Source organism: Tinamus guttatus, unplaced genomic scaffold, assembly GCF_059628265.1.
Source record: "Tinamus guttatus ecotype Peru unplaced genomic scaffold, ASM5962826v1 Tinamus_guttatus_pri_ptg000242l, whole genome shotgun sequence".
NCBI lineage: Eukaryota > Metazoa > Chordata > Aves > Tinamiformes > Tinamidae > Tinamus > Tinamus guttatus.
In genome coordinates, this window is record NW_028288776.1 from 6443657 (window position 1) to 6462518 (window position 18862).

Consider the following 18862-nt stretch of genomic DNA (forward strand, 5'->3'; position numbering starts at 1 on the left):
CCCTTCTGCACTGCAACCGTCACATCATTTTCTCCCTGCTCCTAGCGCTGGACACACAGCAGAGCACTGAAATCCTCAGGGCTTTTCCACTGGCCTGCTGCAGAAAGCTTCTTCCTTCACATCTGAGCAGAGCAGATCCCCTCGTGCTTGATGTGTCCCCACGGGGTGTGCGAGTGGTGCCCAGCCGCTTGGACTGAAGCGAGCTCACACTTTGGCCACGCTCCGTCCTGGCTCCTGGCAGTGGCTCTGCCAGCCTGGGGAGGACAGAACTTCTTGCAGGTCCTTTCCCCCTAACACTTACTGTGTTGGCAAGTCTAGGGTGTCACCCACTTTATGCATGAGGAGCCTCCATGTAGAGAGGAGCTCATGGTGCCTGGAGAGGCTGTGGCAGAGGTGGGAGGAGTTCCTGGGGTCTCTTGACTTGTTCCGTACTCCACGACAAGCCCGTCTTGCTCTTGGGTGATGGTTTTTACAAGAACTGTGGTCGCTGCTGTCAATGAGAGGCTGAAGGCTCTGGTGATTTTACCCGCCGTTGCCCTGGCAGGGCCAGGCAGTGTCCATGGGCTGCATCAGGAGCCCCTGTCACCCTTCCCTCCCTTCGCCTCCCCATCGTGATCTCTTCATCGCACCCAGTGTCCCCTCCCACAGCCTGCATTAAATATAGCAGCTGACTTTGGAGGTGATTAGTAATAAAATTTTAACAAGCATCCATATGAACATCTTTCTGTCATTTTTATGAGGCCATTTACAGCAGGGAGATATAAGAGCACCTTAAATCTCCCCCTCACAGGAGGGGTCAAGTCACAAGGGTGGAGGAAGAAGGCCCAGTGCGTCCCATGTCCCAGGGGCAGCAGTAGGAACTGCCCATCCCCACCATGGGATGGGCAACTCCCCATCGGGCAGATGCCACTGACCTGCTCTCCCTCTTGCCTGGCTCCTTCCTAAGCAGCTTCCAAGGAGTTTCCTGTGAGCAATGACCGTCTCCTTAGCAGGCTGTGACAGTGGCAGACCCCTTGGTGGTACCAGCAGTGCCCTAGGTCATTACCCTCATGCAGGCACCTCCTTGCAGAGGTCGCCGTCCTGCACAGGGTGGTGGGAAGCACAGCAACACGTTGCCAGTGCCCGGGGCTGGCCCTGGGGCCTGTGTGGTGAGCTTGGCTCCGAAGCAGCCTGCCTGCTTCAGTGACTGCTTCAGTGCTGAAGTGTTGCACTTTATTAAACAGCCCTAGGAAGACATGTCCGCAAAGACCATTTTTGGTTCACCTCACAAGTTTGCTCACTCAGTACGAAATGGGATGTTTCCTTTAGCTTTGTCGAAGCCTAGATTTGGGGCCTAAATCTGATGCTGCCTACCTTTTTTAAGAAAGACTCGTGAAAATCTGATACTCTTCCCTGTTTCCGAAACGTTTGCCTGCGCACCAAGGACACGTTCTGCTCTTGGTTACAGCAGTGCAGGTTCTGCTCTTGGTTACAGCAGCGTCATACTCAGTGTAAGTGAGAACAGAATTCAGTTCCAGATCACTAATATACATGAAAGCAATTGAAGAAACCGTTTGCAGGAGCTGGAATATGTTAGAAGGAGTAAGTCTGTGTGTTTCCTGCGTAGTTACATGGCCAAGCTCTGGTCCTCTTTGAAGGTCTAGTTTGTGAACGGGGACAACCTTCTGCCTTTAGCATAGCTGTGCCAGCCCCAGCCCCAAAACCAGCCAGTTTTGGCACTGCCTGGGGCAGAGGGGGTCGGACGTGCGGTGCCTTTGCCAGGGCCGCACTTTGGGTGGGTGGCAAGCCCAGAATAGAGACGGTCCGTCCTGCCAGCCCAACCGCACGGCCTCACAGCTGCTCCGGGATGCTCCTCTCGTGCGGTCGTTCTGCTTCCTGTGCCAGGAGTGCTGGATCAAATAGATCTTCACCAAGTCTTTTAATATTAAGCAAAAACACCCAAGAGTTGTGGTCTGAGTTTTAGACGGAAGTTGAGGTTCGTTCCTTTTTCTAGTTTTGTTTCTTCAAAAAAAGGAAACACACCTTTGAGTAGTGAAATCAGAAAATAAGGAAGCAAAGTGAAACTCCTTGGTCTCAGAAACATGTGCTTGTTCTTCTGGGAGCAGTGCATGGCCCTAGAGCAGGTTTGCAGCACAAGCTGCAGTTTTACACAGCTCTTTCCAACTTGCTGTGCACTATCTGAGCACCACGTGTGTGTTGCAAGCGTAAGTATCGCGTGGGCAAAGGTAGAGAAGGGTCACCTTGCTCCTGTCCAGAGCAGGAACTGAAGCTTGCTATTGCAAACTCGTCCATCTCTGAGGATGACGGATCCAGCTATCAACATAGAATAACCTTGCAGAGCAGGTGGCGGGGCTGAGCAAACTTATTTGAGCAAAAAAATGTAGTTTGGCCAATAACAAGATGAAAAGATAGGTATAGATTCTTCTTTAGTAGTGAGGAAGACAGAAGTGAATAGTTTGGCTATGTCAAACTGTTAATTTTCACTCAGGTGACATTTTTCCATGGTTCAACACATTTCATTCTGAAATCTTTTAGGATTCAGCAGTTCCTGGGTTTTCACCATGCAGGAAAGCAATCCTGCAGGGCTGCCATTCGCTCCGGGAAGCAGCTCCGATAGACTGATGTCGGGAAGCGGATCCCTTCCCGTGCAGAGGCCGGGAGCGGAGCACAGCCGCGCTGCCAGCAGCTCGTGGGAGAGGAGGCAGCGGCTCCTGCCCGGCCGAGGGGATATTGGTAGTGCCTGTGGGAGGGCTGTGCTTCGTGCTCCCGCTCTGCTCCGTTTTGCTCCTTGGAGGCCTCTGGGAGAAGACGGCATCGCTGTGAGCAGGAAGGAGCCGATGCTTTCTCTGTTCATGTGCCGTGTGCTGCTGCCGAGGTTATTCCAGCAGTCAGGATAGCCCGGGTGAGGCTAGTGAACGGGGATACCCCTAGCTTCCCGGTGAAGACCATTCTCCATGCTCCGCGCACACAGACACTGCAGTGCCAGGAGCTCCTCCTCGCCACGTGCCTGCCCTGGACAGGCAGGGCTGGGCCCCGGCCTCTCCGCGGAGGCGCTCGGAAGAGCAGGGCTGGAAGGAGCCCCCGCCAGCAGCGGGATGCAGGGGGAGCCCTGCTCCGTGGGGTTGGAGCCTGCCCAGGCAGCAGGTCAAAAAGGCAAAGTTTCCTGGGAGGTGAATTATCAGTGGGAGCAATATCGGCAGGTCAAGCACCTCGGTGCTGGGGTAATACAGTTAAGGTGCAGAGCCTTGGAGGGAGCCCGGCCAAGGAGTGCAGCATTAAAGCAATGAGCCCGGCTTAATCTGCCCCAAGTGAGGGCAGTGGGGTCTTTAATATTGTGTCAGGCTCGCAGGCCCTTGTTGGCGGGTTATTCTTCACGGCAGCTAATGCCACTGGGCTAACTGAATTAGCCCCTCCTTCCGCAGGGTGAGCGTGGGGTTGCCGGGAGGGCGATCGTGCCTCGCAGCTGCGGGGACTGCGAGTGATGGCCTGGAAATTCAATCAGGTGAGGAGCTGCCGCCGTCCCCAAAGGACACGGAGCAGATTGGGGAGGAGAGCCCGGGAGAGGGTCCGCCGGGGACTGGCTCCATGTTGTCCCCAGGGAACGTGTCCTCCAGCAACTGAGCTCTGCTTGGGGTAGTATGAAGTGCTGCCCGGTGTCCTGCTGCTTGCCATCCATCTTGGAGCAGTGCAGGCCTCCAAGGAAACCCCCGCGAGTTCATTTCCATCCCACTCACTGCTGGGTGAGATATTCCCCTCCTTACCCGGAGCCAAGTGGGCACTGAGGCTGCTCAGAAACACGTGACGGGGCTCCAGCTGAGCAGGGAACACCCGGCTTTGGTCTCCGTCACACCTGCAGCGTCCTCCTGCTCTCAGGAAGGACCTGGATGCTGGTCCGTGAGCGATGGCCTTGCCCCAGGATTGGCAGGGAGGTCTTTTGCCTGGCTCTGCTACTGGGACGGGCTGTGCCATCGACAACCTACTGCAGTGAAGGGCCAGTGATTTTACTCATCCGCTTTCTAAAGACCCATGGGATGCCTGGGCAAGGACTGATGAGAGCCTGGGTACCCCGTGGCCAGCCATCATTCCCAGGGGTCACTTTTTGTCCTTCGGGTAAAATAGAAAAGTCATCTAAACATCACAGATGTTTGCAAGTTGTCCTCCAAAGCTGCTGCTGTTTCTCCTTCCCAGCCTCAGCAGTTGCATCCTCCTTCCTATGTAACTAAAAGCAAGCTCTTGGTGAACGCTGCAGCACATCTCGAGTTGGCGACGGTGCCCATGCCCGCTGTGCCCGCCGTGCAGAGCCCAGCGCCGCTCCCCAGCACGGCAGGGCCCAGGAGAGCCAACCCTTGAGCGCTGGCATTTGTCATCTCCAAAGGCAGGAGCTGCTGCTGCACCCATGGGGGCTGTGGGGAGACAAGACAGATGCTCTGATGCTTGGTGGGGCTCAGAGCCTTGGACAGAGAGGTCCTCGTTCCCCTGGTGCAAAGACCGAGATGGGACCACAAAGTGCCGCTCCCGGTTCCTTTCCCTGGCGCCCCTTGGATCGTCAGCCCTCCCCAGCCCCTCGCTGCCCCCACCCCACCCCTCGCACTGCTATAAATGGAGGCTTTGGCTGCCTTTAAACTGTCATATCTATCAGACAAGCTCACGTCGGCCATAAATTCTACAGTAATGATGATTTTCTAAGTGGGCCGACTGCAGCTATTTCCGCCTCAGCGTCAAGTTGCCGCACGCGTCCTGTCCCCCACCGAAGGGGCCACCAGCCTCATTTGCTGCCCCCTGATTATCATTTCTCCCGTGTGAGCTTGGGCAGAGGCTGGAGCAGAGCTGGCCATGCTGCCTGCTCAAGGCTGGGGATCCCCTGTCCCCGCCAGACCCCTGTGTCCCCTCGGGTGGCTTCAGAGCAGGGGAGAGGGCTGGGGGCCGAGTCAGGGCTGCCTTTCTCCGGCACGGGCAGGGAGAAGGGGCCGCAGAAGCCCACATATGGATGCCCTTACAGCCCGCAGCCCCCTCGCCAGCTGCCTGAAGCAGGCCCGACGTGTGAAAGCTGTAATTACAGGTAATCCCCCCGCCCCGCGCATGGTTTGAATTTGGCACCACAAGAATGTGGAAGGGAGAAGGGGAAATACTGACCAGACGCTCCGCAGGGCCAACATCTGCGTGAGCCATCAGGGCACATCTGGCTGCAGCAGCCTGTGTTTGGTAGCTGCACCAGGCACGGGGCTTGGGAAAGGCCTTTAGGACCATCAGGGCTGTCTCCTGCTGCCGCTAAGGGCAGGGCATGGTCCCTCCCAGGACAGAGAACGTTATGCTTCTGCATAAATTATGGCTCACTTCACCTTATACTGCGAAGAGTGTAGAAATTGGAAGCTTAGTTTGCTTTGGGAAGGGTGCACACATAAAATCAGGCCACCGCAAGGCTGGAGCAGTGGGGTCGAGGTCAGTGGGTTGACAGCTCCCATGCCCAGTTCTGCGTTCTCGGTGGGTTTGCTATGTGACCTTGGGCCAGCCGCACACAGTTTCTGTGCCGTAGTTTTTTCCATACATAGAGTATAGCTATCCTGGATATATTTAGTGTACATTTCTCCAGCTGTTCTGGAGAGGGGAGCGGCTGTGCCAAGGCTGGCACTGGATTGCGGTGTCGCCCGGGGAGACGCCTGAGCAAAAGAGCTGATTTCTGCATCCGTGCGCAGTTGAGGTCAGTGCACTGAGTCTTACCCACTTTTTACTGGACTTGTGAGTAGTCCCAGAGCCCTGAGCTTTTGGCAGAAGTCACCCCGGGAGGTTTAGTCCTGCCAGGACCAACCCTTCTGCATGCAGAGCCCCCAGGGCAAAGCGAAGGGTCTCAGACCTGCTCAGCGCGTGTGCTGGGGAGAGGATGTTGGAGAATTTTTAAGGAGCAGGCAGAGGATCAAGGCCCTACATCTCCCTGCTAAACAGGCCCTCAAAGAGCGCCCCTTTGTAAAGAGCCTGCTTGGTGCTGCCCCAGGAGCAGGAGCATCTCCTGTTCGCATCCCTCGCAGCCCGGGAGGAGCCGCCTGGCTGGGGCAGCGAGGAGGCAGCGCAAGGCGGCCGGCTCCCCGGCTCTGTGGGGGCAGTGCAGGTGTCATCGGCATTGTCTCTTTGGAAAATAATTTTCCTGTCGATTTCCTTATTTCTCTTAATTGATGAGGGGCAAGTCTTAGGCGCGTTGCCAGCGGCACCAGCCAGAGCCTCCCGTAGGTATCAGTGGAGCCAAAAGCCCTAGTGCTGAGGGCTGGGGAGCGTAATGAACTCTCAGAGGACTCGTTGCAGCTCAGCCCACGCTCGAGATGAGTTGAGGAATCATCTGGCCCAGCTATTAACTGTCCCATTTAACATCATAAATTATTAACCTAATTTTGAGGAGGGTCGGTGACGGATCATGCTGATTTTGTCCGCCTCTCTGCAGCCTCTCGCACAGCCTCCCCGTACAGGGGCAGAGCCTGAGGAGCTGGGGAGAGCCGGGGCCGCGCGGCCGCTTGCGCCCGTGTGTGGGGGCTGCAGGAGCCCCTGCCCTGCGCTGGACTCTGGAGAAACCAGTGCTGCCGGCCCTGAGCCACGAGCAGTTAACAAGGAGGCTTTTAGCTGGGTTAAGCTGTTAGCAGGATGCTTTCTGGCTTAGTTAAGCAGTTAACAGGATGCTTTCTGGCTTGTATGATGGTAAAGGCCTGGGGTTAGGAGAGGCTGCTCATCTTGTGCTCGGAGACTGGTGCTTGGTTGAGAAGCAGCGGCAGCTTCTGGGAGAAGTTTTATATAAAATAGAGGGAAAATGGGTTCCATAGTATAATGGCACTGAGAGCTTTTTTCCTGCTAATTGGCAGCTAATGAAAATTTAAGAGATTCCATCTTTTCTTTCCCCTTTATCTTTCTTTGAGAAGAGAGACACATGCAGGAAGTAGGGCCTGAGACCTGCGCTCGAGTGAGTGTTTTTTTTAGTTGAATGGAAAGATATTGAAGCCACTCTGTTGGTCAAAAGAACATACCAACCTCAAGGAAAGCAAGCTCCGAAATCCTTGTAACATGCCTCTTTCATGTTAGCAGCAGAAAATGCACGTTTTGCTTCCCCCGGAGCAGCTGTGCCACAAAAACATGTGCTTGGGAGCCCCGAGCCCGCTCCCCATCACTCCAACAGCAGCTTATTGTGGGGTATGCGGTGCGGCTGCTGCACTTGGGGTCAGGATCAGCAGGCTGCGTTGCTGCTAATAAAAATGAAACAAGAAACAAGACAAGTACAAAGCAGTGCCCTTGGCAGTGACAGGGGACAGAAAGGTGTCCGAGCCCGCACCGCATCGGCAAGAGCTAAGCTGACCCCACAGGCGCACTGTGCACGCGCAGTGCAGACCCGTGCCCAGCACACGCAGATATAAAATACAGCGCCCTGCAATAAAACATGCACTGCTAGTCTATATATTTTGCAATCCCTTTAAAGGTTTTTTTTCTTTAAACCCCTCACCCCAGCTCCCTCCCCATTCTCCCCCAAAAAATTATTATAAAGAATTATTGCCATTAGTACGTCTTTCCCAGTGAAAGGAGAAAATCGCCTCATTCATAATTTATACCCTCAATTACTATTAATAAAGAAATATTTCAGCAGAAAATCGCCTGGGAAAATTACACGTAACATTGCATTAACATTCTATTTGAACATTTTCATCACATTTGTTATAGAGTTAATAAGAGGGATATGCTCCCCTGACTTCTTCATGAAATTATGGGCTGCCTATGATAGTTTAATCTTTTAGACTTTATATAATATATTCACTTTACTAATTGAGCTATCCAAGGAGCAGTTAGGGATGTTCTTAAACGTGGAAGACAAAGTAATCGGGGCCGTGACTTCCTGACTGGAAGATCTTCTTCCGGAGATGAGGAGCCACACATGTGAGGAGCACCTACATGCACATGTTTGTGTGCAGATGGGCCTCTCCATTAGCCCTCCCCTTGATGTCCTACCTGTACTTGAAAGATAATGTGAATTAAATGTGTAGGTGATTTCTAAACCAGTGAGGTATTCCAAAAAGCCCTATTTGTATTTTGGAGTAGGAATAGGAACAAACTGTTCTTTCTGGAGAGTAAAAGAAAAAAGAAATGTCCAGCATGTGGAGCTTCTCAGGAATAATACATTGTGTAGGGAAGTCTTGAGGCTCAAATTCACCCCATCCATTGTCACACACAGACCTTCCCCAAAACTCAAGCAAAGAGTGGAGCGAGGGGTGCCTTTCCCCCTCCCTAGTAACTCCTGCTCAGCATTTCAGCGTGGTTTTGCAGGTGGTGGGATGTGAGGTATCCAATGCTCAAAGGCTTCCCCCTGCCCCGGGTACAAACGAGCCTAAAGCAGGCCAGAGCAAAGGAGCAGGGTAGGGTGAATGGGGAGGCATCTTGGAAGATAACTAAGCTCAGCATGATGCACCATGGGGGCCTCTCTGGCCTACCTGCTTGTCTCCAAAAAACCCAAGCAACAACCAAGCCATGGTGAGTAGAGAGTGAGACAGTGAAGAAACTATTTAGGTGCAGAGAAGAGGCAGAGGGAACATGGGCACCATAAAATGCTGGTAATTACATTCTAATAGGTCGGGAGAAGGTAATCCAAAGCTGTAGTGAGAAAGGCGCCTCTCAGAAGCGTTGAGTTTGGGAGCTGAACCCAGGTCAGGGTCTCTCCACGAGACGCTGCTTTCCGTGCTCTCAGGGCAAGGCTTCCCTAGATGGCAGCAGCCCGTGGCTTGGCCAGGACCATGTGGAGAAGGGCTGCGTCACAGGGTGAGAGGAGCATCCCCTGCTCATAAGCCACACGTCCTCAGAGCTGGCATTCCCTTTGCAGCCACCCACATGGGACACAGGCCAGGCGTGAGGTGGGACACCCTCCTGCAGGTGCCGATCTGCAGTCTCCCTCATGTGAGGCGGGACAACGTGTGCTGTGCCCGCCATGATTATGGCTGAACTTGATGATCTTGAAGGTTTCTTCCAGCCATAATGATTCTATGCTCATGCCTGAGGCTAGGGCGGAGGCACTGACCAGAGGAGGGACTCAGAACACAAGTCCCTGCACCCTCACTGCTTTGCTTGCGGCAGACATTTTCCTGGATGACAGCAGGCCGCCATGCTGACAGGGCATGTGGCCATCTGGACCACGACTGAGCTCCTCGGGGTACACAGCAGCCCAGGTGAGGCCTGTCTCTTCACAGCCCTGAGCGGGCCAGGAATTGTCGTGTGGGAGACAGCGCAGGATGTCCCGCTGCTTCGTGGACCTGGTGGAGGCCACGGGCTACCTGTGTGGCGCTTCACAGGGTGCCACCGGCACCGGGGCGGCAGAGCCAGGCGTGCGGGCCAGGAGAGCCCTGTCCACCTTGGGGAGGCCGCTGGCCTGGCCAGGGCAGGATGGACCACGCTGTAAACAGGACAAGGCTTGTAAACAGGGCTCCAGCTGGGATAAATTTAGCTCGCTGGGGCTGCAGCCCCGGCGCGGCGGGACACGGTGTCAGGGCATTGTGGAGAGGAGACGGGGAGAACGAAGCTGAACAAACAAGCGCAGCTTGTCGCTTTTTTTTTTTGTCCTCGCGTTGTTATTTCAGCCGGACAATTGCCCTGCAGATTGAGGGAACAGGCTGGAGTTCAAGTGAATTTGGCTTCCAGTGCCTCCCTTTTTACTCTGTGCTTTCCCATGGGAGTGTATCTTGGCATGCACACATGCACATGCCCGTACCTGCATGCAGGGCTTAGCGAGCAGATCCTCCAGGCACATCTTGGTGCTGTCTGCTTTGAAGCCCAGCTGAGGCCAAGCAACTCGGCTTTTGGGGTTGCGTTGTATTTTGCTCCATCGGCCCCCATGCTTGGGCAGGAGTCCATGTACAAGGTAACCTGTGCTCTGTGCTGATGGATACATGTCCCCGTAGGCAGACCCTGAGCCCTGGAGCTGTCCCTTTGCTGACGAGGGGACATTGTAAAGGTGAAACTCTGTGTGGGACTTTAAAACTAGGGATCAGGACTCCTAATTTTTTTTTCCCTAGTTCTGTCATGGGTTTTAGACAAGTCATATTTCCCTGACAAAACCATTCGTGATCTCAAGAGCAAAGGGTATGGATCTTCTCTGTCAGTCCAGCTCTGCTAGGACTGGTCTTTTCTAAAGGTCGCACTTGAGGGCAGCCCAATTTCCACATCTTAAATTTATTTTTCTCACATCTCCCTTTTACACACACACACGCACACACGCACACACGCACACACACACACACTTCTATTGGAAAAACGATTTTAATACCCATGGCACATTGTCCTGGTGTGATATAAAATCCAATGACATGTGGCATTTGGAAAAGGTCACTTCCCCCATCAGGATTCATTATCCTGCCTCAGCCCGGGAAGCCGTGGGGCTGCCCCCTCCTCCGCAGACCCCTGCGCCCTCCCGGGCTGCGCCGGGCAGGCAGCGAGAGGCAATGGGACAGGCTCTGCGGCCACCGCGGCTGGTCGGAGAGGGCACCTCTGCCACCGCTCGTGTCCCTGGCTGCCCTCTCCTTTCCACCGGTATCATAGAGGCAAGGCAAGTCGCAGGGCAGAAGGGTGAGGAGCAAGCGGTGGGGACAGCAGGTGGGTGCCAGGTGCTGGACCAGCTCCCGTCGGCCTCCCCCTGCTCCCTCTCTGTTCCCTCTAGAGCCAGAGCCAGCGCTTGCGGTGCCCGTGGTTGCAGAAGGGAAACCCTCCCCTTCCCTGTTTCACTTGTTTAATTTCTGGCGGGGTTGGTTTGGAAGCGCCTGCGGGTGTCAGCACTCACGGCCCCAGGCCGCCAGAACTGAGAAGAGAAAGCAGAGGGGCTCTGGGCAGCCCGGCTCCCGCGGGCTCCTCCTGCTCCCCTGCCCGCAAGCTCTGCTTCTGCCAGGCCTGCAGCAGCACTGCTGGGGCTCTGTCTGTCCTCTAGAAATCTGGCCACTCCATGCGGCAGCAGGACAGGATTCCTGCCTGTCGGAGGTCCCCAGTGCCCACTGCAGATGAGAAGTTGGCAGTCCAGCTCAGATCTATTCTCTGGCAAGGACGAAGGGCACAGGAAGGGCAAATCTGCTCTCCCGCTGAGGGGCTCAGGGGATGCCATCTCTTGCAGGGTTGTGTCAACCGAGGTCCACTGGTCCCCAGCCAGTCATCTCATAACAGGACAGGGGGAACTGCAGGCCGGAACTCAGGGGTTCCCCTCTCAGTTTGGTCACACCCTGACTTGAGGCACCTTGGGCAAGTCTTTCACCTTTGTAACCCCATTTGCCACCCATGGGAGAGGGGAACTGTGAGGGTGGGTTACAGTAGGTGCATTGAACGGGCAGCAGTCCTGGCACTACAGGAAGGGCACAGGTTGAGCCAGCACAAGAGAAGGCTCTTTCCCAGGGCAGGAGGTGGGAACGGGAGCAGTGGTTCCTGGGGAGAGAAGAATTTGCATTATTTTTGCAACTGGGAGTGGAATTTGATGCTTGCTGAAGATGACTTTTCAGTGTGCTGAGGGTGATGGTAAGTGTAGCCCCTTCCTACCATATAAACACCAATGAGTTATGGGTACCCCAGCCTCTAATTATGCAGTCAGCCCCAAATAGGCTGTGTCTAACGAGGCTGACAGACTAATATCTCAAGAGCCCTTAATGCGTTATCATCTCTTGCTGTATGACCTCATATTTATAACTGCTCTGGTGGGAGGTTGAGAAATGTCCTTCTCTTCCCCCAACCCCCTCCCCAACTTTCCCCCCCTCCTCTGGAGCCACAGCTCTTCAGCCTCATCTGTTAGGATCAGGAGGAGAGAAGCGATTTCTCTCCATCCATCACGAGCGGAGTTCGCGCTATTAGATGATTAAAGACATTTTTTATAATATTTGGAAGAGGCTTTGAGATGTCTCTCAAACAGGGTGATGAATGCCTGCTAACCCTTGCTTGGCCGGGGCGGCGCTGGGGGCGGTGGGAATGCGGCTCGGCGTGGGGCGGTGGTTGGTGGCCAGCTCCGCTTGCCCAACGAGCTCGTTGCGCCCTGACAAGGTGTGATTCATGAGCGTGGGCACCTGCAGGAAGCTCTGGCCTCCCGGCAGTTCCTCGCACAACGGGGGCTCGGCGGTTTCCGAGGCTTCAACGGCTCGAGGAGGCAGGAAACGGCGCCCGCCGCCTGCCCCTGCCCTTATGCAACAGGCCCCCGGGCTTGTGCAGGGACACGCGCTTGGGGCACCTCCTGCTCCCGCACACGGGGCCGCGCAGGCCCTGCGTGCGGGCGGCTGGAGAGGCAGAGCAGCCCGTGCCCGCGCCTGGCGGAGCTGCACCTGGGTGTGCTGCCCCTCTCCCACCCATCTCCCTTTCTTTGCCCTCTCCGAAGGCATCGCTGGATGCAATGTCTCCCTCTCCAAAAAAATTCAAAAATTCTGCCCCCGTAGGCTGCGTCTTTAGGATGTTGCACCCTCGCATTGAGTGTGTCAAAAAAGATCGGGGGGATGATGGGCACGTTGACACTATAAGTCCTGCTGGTGATATATTGGCCTAGAAGCCCCTGAAGGCCAAATCACTGCTGTCGGTTGGTTGTTCCTGTGGGGGAGTTGAGATTTGTCCTCAGATTGGGGAAGAAATCCCCCTCCTTTGATCACAGACGCACTATTTCATAATCTCAATTTCTTGTCAATTGATTGCCAGATAGAAGCGACAACCAAAGAGGGCCCCAGGCGTCTGCAACTGCCACTCATCGTATGATTTTAACTCTCCCCCTCTGTAAGTTTGCATTATTTTCTTCTTGTTGTTGTTATCTAAAGAAACCTTTTGCTCCCTTCCCCTTAGAAAGACTCCTCAAAATCCCAATGCCCTTGTCAATTTGGTGTTACAGTTCAATGTACTTAGAGCTGAGAAGGGTTAATGCATGATTAATAGGTGTTTTATTAAAATGGTTAATCTGTCATTATGCAGTCCACGAGATCAATAGATTTCTTATAATCATGGCTTAAAATCATCTTTAGCACCACTGCTCATGGGCTTAAGACCCTGGGCGACGCGCTGAGTGGATGTGGGAGTCTCCTGTTAACCCTTTGTAGCCCTGTCGCCGTCCCAAGCAGGACCCACGTTCTCCCACAGCAGGAGAAAGGCTCACAGAGGGCTGCATGTCCTGCTCTGGTTACCCCTAGAATTATTATTTATGGGTTTAAAACTGTCATGGCTGGGTGAGAGCAGAGGAGAATGGGAAGAGACAAAACCTGGAAATGCACCCGGACAGCTGCTATTGCTTAGGAGTGTTCCCAACGGCGGCGCGGTGCGAGATGGGGGTTTGGGTGGCACGACTCAGCGCCCTTAGTGCTGGTACAGGTGGATCTGGCTGAGCTGGCTGGAGTTTGATGCCTGGGAAAAGCGAGAACTCCCTGATTTTGGGGCTGCTGCAGGCCAGCACGGCTGCCTGGCCCCTCCGAGCGCTGCCTGGCCCTGGCACAGCGGGCAGATGCTCAAGGGTTACGCGGCCTGCAGGATGTCACCGGGTGCCACCAAGCCTTGGCGAGGGCCTGGGAGGAGCGGGAGCGTCGCTGAACCCCGGCCCTCCCTTGCCCCAGTGCTTTCCCAGGCTCTCCCCTTCCGCCTGCTCCTTCTCCTGCTTGGGATTCCCGCTCCAAGTTGCTTTTTGATAACTCTGGAGACCGTGACAGATCCCAGAGACGCTCAGACCCCGACCCCCAGCGTCGGGTCTCTGCGGGAGGGGGTGCTATTTAAACAGAGTGACACGGAGCTGAGGCAGCGCAGGCGAGGGGAGCCCCCTTCCCTGCGGAGCGGGGGGACGCGGAGCCAGGACAGGGCAGCGGAGCCAGCGCCGCGCTCTCGCCGCAAGGCCCGAGGAGGATGAGTCCCCCTGGGGTCCTCACACGGGCCCCCTCCCCTGGGTCTGGGCTTCCCCCTCGCTGATGGTTCATCCTGCTGTTTCCCACCTCCTGTTCCTGCCTGTCCGTGCTCAGGCAGCCGGACGGCCCGGAGCAGCCCTGCCCGGCAGGAGATCCCGGGCGCTGCCAGCTCGCCCGGGGTGGGGGTATCGCTCCCACCCCCGTCCCAGCCCCACGGGTGCTCGCACTGGGGCTGCGTGGAGATTTTCCAGATCCCCAGGGCCCAGCCCTGTCTTTCACTGCCTCATTGCTTATTTCTGGCCCATTATGTTCGACAGGGAGAATTTGTTTCTGTCCAGAGCAGATGCCCGGACAGTCTCAAGCCTCAGCGGATTCATCATCCTGAGCTTTTGTTTGTGGGTCTCCAGGACCCTCTGCCCCACAGCCAAGCCCAGATGCTTCCCTGTCTCCCTCGGGGAGCCTCCTGCCCGCCCGGAGCACTGACCCCTCTCCACAACACGAGTGCCCCCAAACTGCAGCACTGCGACCGTCGGGGCTGCGGGCAGAGCAGGGTGCTTTGCAGGGTGGGTGCTTTGGGGGCTCGGGAAGTGCGGGTCGGAGCAGCAGGAAAGGGCCATGGACGGACCCAGCCCTCCCTGGCCGTGCACATTCCTCCGCAGCGCCCGGAAGGGGGGCCAACCTTTGGCACCTTTATTGACACTCCCTGAGTTCATACTGCAGCTCTACAATCTTTCCCCGAGATTATTAAGAATTAATTGATCACTTTTATATTCCCCCCGATACCCAGTGCTGCCTTGAGACAGGCAGCAGGAGGAGGGGAGGGAGCCGGGAGGAGGGTGGGGTGTGTGCAAAAAACACACTGATAAATGTTAATTACTCTTTTACAGCCCTTGTCAAATTCCAAAGCAAGTCGTAAATTCATTAAACTCTAACGGATTAAGCACATGCAGCTTATTTAGTCGCCATAAACAAGATCATTTGGATGTTGATTTTCCCTTTTTTATTGCTCCAGCAGAAAAGAGGAAAAATAGGATCAGGGAAGCAGTTACTAGGGAGTCAGAAAAGTTTGGGATTTATTTCATATCTTGCTTTGTTGCTCCATGTTGCCTTTGTGGCCTGTTTGCCCTGGCAGTAGCCTGGGTAGCGTCGCGTTCCCAGGAGCCGGTCCTGCGCCAGGCGAGGTGGCCGTGCTGCACGGGGGCCTTCGTGCCCTGGCTGCATCCAGCGTCTGCCTCGCGAGCGCGGGACTCCGCAAGGCCAAAGCAAGGTCTGGCCAGATGGAGATGCCAATCCTGCGGGTCTGGCTGGGGTGTTATGGGGCTGGGTTGGCTTCTCTTGTGCCACAAAGCATCTTGAAACATGTTATATCCAGCTAGCGTTGATCCTGTCCCCAGGATGCACGGGTTGCAAGGCAGAGTTAGGGCACCCACAAAAGCGCCTCTGCTCACTTAAGGACACTCACTTAAGTGCAGTCCCCAAGGTGCTGGTTCTGCCCAAGCAAGTGGGACACGTCCCAGGCCAAGGCCAGGCTCAGGGCCGAGGAGCGAGGGCCGGGAAGCCGTGTTGGCCACCAGCCGCTGCAGGGAGGGACAAGGTGCCTCATGATGCCTGGGACACGGGGACACGAGCCGGGTCTGGTCGCGGCTGCCGACCCACTCGTCGAGCTTGCCATCCTGTACTTGCACGTGTTAATAATGCAGGCTGACCTGCTGAGCCGTGGGGAAAGGGGAAGGAGAATGAGAGGAGGGTCATGGAGATTAATTAACACTCAGGGCTCTAATTATGAGTTTCTTCAACACCGGGCTTCTAATGAGGAACAGGCGCTGAGACAGCTCCGAGTCCTGCCACCCCCAGCTGGCCCTGCTGAGACGTCTCCTGACGCCTCGCGGGGCAGTTTTACAGGGAGAGGGACAGGAGGCAGCGCTGGCCTCCGGCATCTCCCCTGTGCCTGCTGTGCCCCAGCGCGGGGCCGAGGTGGCCGCGCTGCTGCGCCAGCCCCGCGCGCGCTGGGAGCACCCGGGGCGCAGGGACGTGTCGGCCCTCCCAGCGCTCCCTTCCCGGCCAGCAGTTCCCTCATGCTGGTGGGAGCCCTTTCCGCTCGGCAAGTGCAAAGTGCGCTGATAAGTCCCGGCGGAGGCATCTGTGCCAGCCAGCTGCCCGCGCGCACCCGACCCCCCGAGCTGCTCCTCCACAGGGTCCCAGCGCCCTCCCCTTCGCTCCCGACAGCGCCCCGGGGCCAGCGGATTTATGAGCACGGAGGCGGCCGCGAGGGGTTAACGGAAGGACCGTGTCCCATACTAAGCAGTAGCTAACAGCCACCAGCTAATAACTTTATGGCTTCAAAGCAGAGCATTTATCATGCTGAAGTTTGTTTATGCACTAGTTATATGGCGCATTATACCCGATCTGTGTTTGGCTGATAAATTCTCAGTGACAAGTGAGGCTACCAATAGGGACCTACCGAGTCCAAAAGACCAGTAGCTTTTTCCTGAACTCTGCTTTCTGAGATAAGGATGTTTTTTCCCTCTTTTGTTTCATAAGAGAGAAAGAAAATAGATTCAACAACCTGTAAACTCCAAAAAAAAAAAAAAAAAAAAAAAAAAAAAGAAGAGTGAGATTTTTGTTCAAGATAAATTGCCCAATTCTGTGGTCTCCAGTCCTGGGACAGAGGAGAAGGGCGGTTGTCTGGTGAGGACTGGGAGAGCTGGGAGCAAGGACCTCTCTACAGGCAGGGCGATGCACGTGAGCCCGTACCAGGAGGGGCTGCACGCAGGGAGTGGGTGCTGACGGCTCACGGCCTCTTGCAGGGTCCAGACGTCTCCAGGAACAGCGAACTTCAGTCCCTCCTGCCTTTAGGAAGGATATTTTCTGGGTGTTAGAAGTATTGGAGGGCACTTTGGGAATGCTCTTACTCTGCCTAGTGCTTCTAAATTCACTAAAATAAGGCGTAATCATGGCAGTGGTGGGTATTTTCTGGTTGCACCTCTATGCAATTTGTTGCTGAGCGCAGTACAGCTGCTGTGCTCACCTGTACCCCCCAACTGCCAGGTTAAATTGCTTTAATCCTAATAATAATAATAATGACCTTCACATTTCTGGCTTGCTCTATCAGAGGAGCCAAGCCCACTTCGCAAATAGTCCCAAGCTCGGCCTCCCGACTTCGTGCAAACAGGATGAGTCAGGATTATTTTTCCTGCTGCAGCAAGGGGGAAACTGAGGCATGGAGGGGGGTGCTGCGTGTCTGAGCCTACCCAGCTGGCGGGACCGGAGCCTCTCGCCTCTGCGCCCCTCGCTTTAGCCAGCAGCCCTCGCTCCGCTCTGCTTGGGGTGCTTGGCGGGTCGAGACACATGGGCAACGTCCCTCTGCACCCAAGGGCACCCTCCTGAGGAGGATGAAGACATCCCTGGTGAAGGCATCCGAGCGTGGGAATGTCTGCACATACGTGTGTGCGTAAACATGTTTTCGTCTGTATATAGCTGCCATACAGGCCTGCGTGCACCCCTGCGTCGGCGTCGCAGGCCCCGCGTGCGCCGCTCCGCCTGGGTACCTGTTGCCTCCCCGCCCGGGTACCTGTGCCTGGCGCGCGGCCCGCCGAGCATCTGTGCCTGCGTCCTGGCCCCCGCAGGCTGTAAATACTGCCAGTGTGTCGGGGAGGTTGAGCGGTTTATGGCTCAAGGTCAGGCCCATGAATCATAAAAAGGTGTCGGAAGGAGCATTAACTCCTAGCCTTCGCGCGGGCTCTGTGCTGTTGCAGGCAGGGACCCGGAGGCAGTGATTACAGGGTGCACCTTCCCCTTTCAGTTTTACGGTAAAAGGAAAGCAGTAAATTAGAAGCCCACGGGCTGGGACCGGCCGGCACGTCGGGTACCTGCCGGCCCGAGCGGCCGTGTCTGGCCCTGCCCTGCGCCGGTCCCGCGTGTCCCTGAGCGGCGCTGGCGTCCGGCGCTCGCCCCGCGGCCCCGCGAGGCAGCAGCGCCTCTCGCTCTGCACCTTTTTACGACTCCGGCTATAATTAACTCGAGTCATAAAATTTTTTGAATCCAAATAGATATAATTAACGTTTAATGCCCCTGTTTTCTTGCGAATTGTCAGGACTATTAAGGGCTGAGTATTGATTGAAGAGGTGAGGCAGATGTTTCTGCTACTCAAGCGACATCGCCAGGGCGGAGGGAGAAAGCCCGGAGTGTGGTGGTGCCCCTGCCCCGGATCCAGCTCACTGGAGTGATGAGTGGCCCGGCTATGCTGGTCCTGGCCCAGCTTGGCCATGGTGGCCGGGAGTGAGGGGAAAGGCGCTTGCAGGGCCCTGCTCCTTCCCCGCGCTCAGGTCTGCGGCAGCAGCGTCTCCCGCGCTGAGCTCCCCTCCTCGCGAGCGTGGGGCCACGCGGCTACAGGCTGTGCCCGGCGGTGCCTGCCCCGAAATCACCGCGCGCCGAGAAGGGCTTTCGGGGAGCGAGGTGTGAAGCGGCCCTGCTCCGTCCGCGTGCACCAGCGGCTGTGCTCAGAGCTTCCTCCCAGCCCCGGCACTGCTTCCTTCTGCCTTGGGAATCCCGCTCTTTGCGGTGCCCTGCCGGGCTGGCGAGGGCAGAGCGGGACACGCAGCAGCGCTTCCCATCGGCTGCCACAGCCCGCACGGCTCCATACGGAGCCGTGCGGGGGGCCCGGCCTCTTCGGAAGGCGCCGGCCTGATCTCCCCGGGCACCTGCCAGCCTGGCCGCCTTCCTCACCTCCCAGGACCCACGTGTGGCACCCGCTGCCTGCGGGTCAGGCTGCCACCGCCTGCCTGCTCTCGGTAATAGCAAGGCCCCAGGGCAGGCCAGAAGCTGGGGATCTGACCTGGCAGTTAACCAGCAGGGAAGGGGCTTTCTCCTGTCCTGAAAAAGGTGCTTTTCCCCTCTGGGCAAAAGCCCGGGCGGGCAGCAGCGGGGGCAAAGCGGGTCAGCGGAGCAGCCGCCCGCGCACAAAGGGCGAGCGTCTCCGTTAGCCCCCGCGGGCGGTACCACGCAGGGCCGGGCTGCGCCGC

The 18862-nt window shown here is 56.3% G+C and overlaps 1 protein-coding gene across 5 annotated transcripts in view; it reads left to right on the forward strand.

Moving 5' to 3' along the window:
• RNF220 (ring finger protein 220) overlaps positions 1–18862 on the forward strand; it is a 204828-nt gene that overhangs the window by 77471 nt on the left and 108495 nt on the right. For 3 of the 5 annotated variants that reach the window (XM_088526134.1, XM_088526133.1, XM_088526136.1), the window contains one exon: positions 12661–12735. The exons of the other annotated variants lie outside the window; for them this stretch is intronic. In XM_088526134.1, coding sequence (XP_088382260.1) covers positions 12661–12735 — 75 coding nt within the window. The remainder of the gene's footprint in view (positions 1–12660; positions 12736–18862) is intronic. 5 annotated transcript variants of the gene reach the window in all.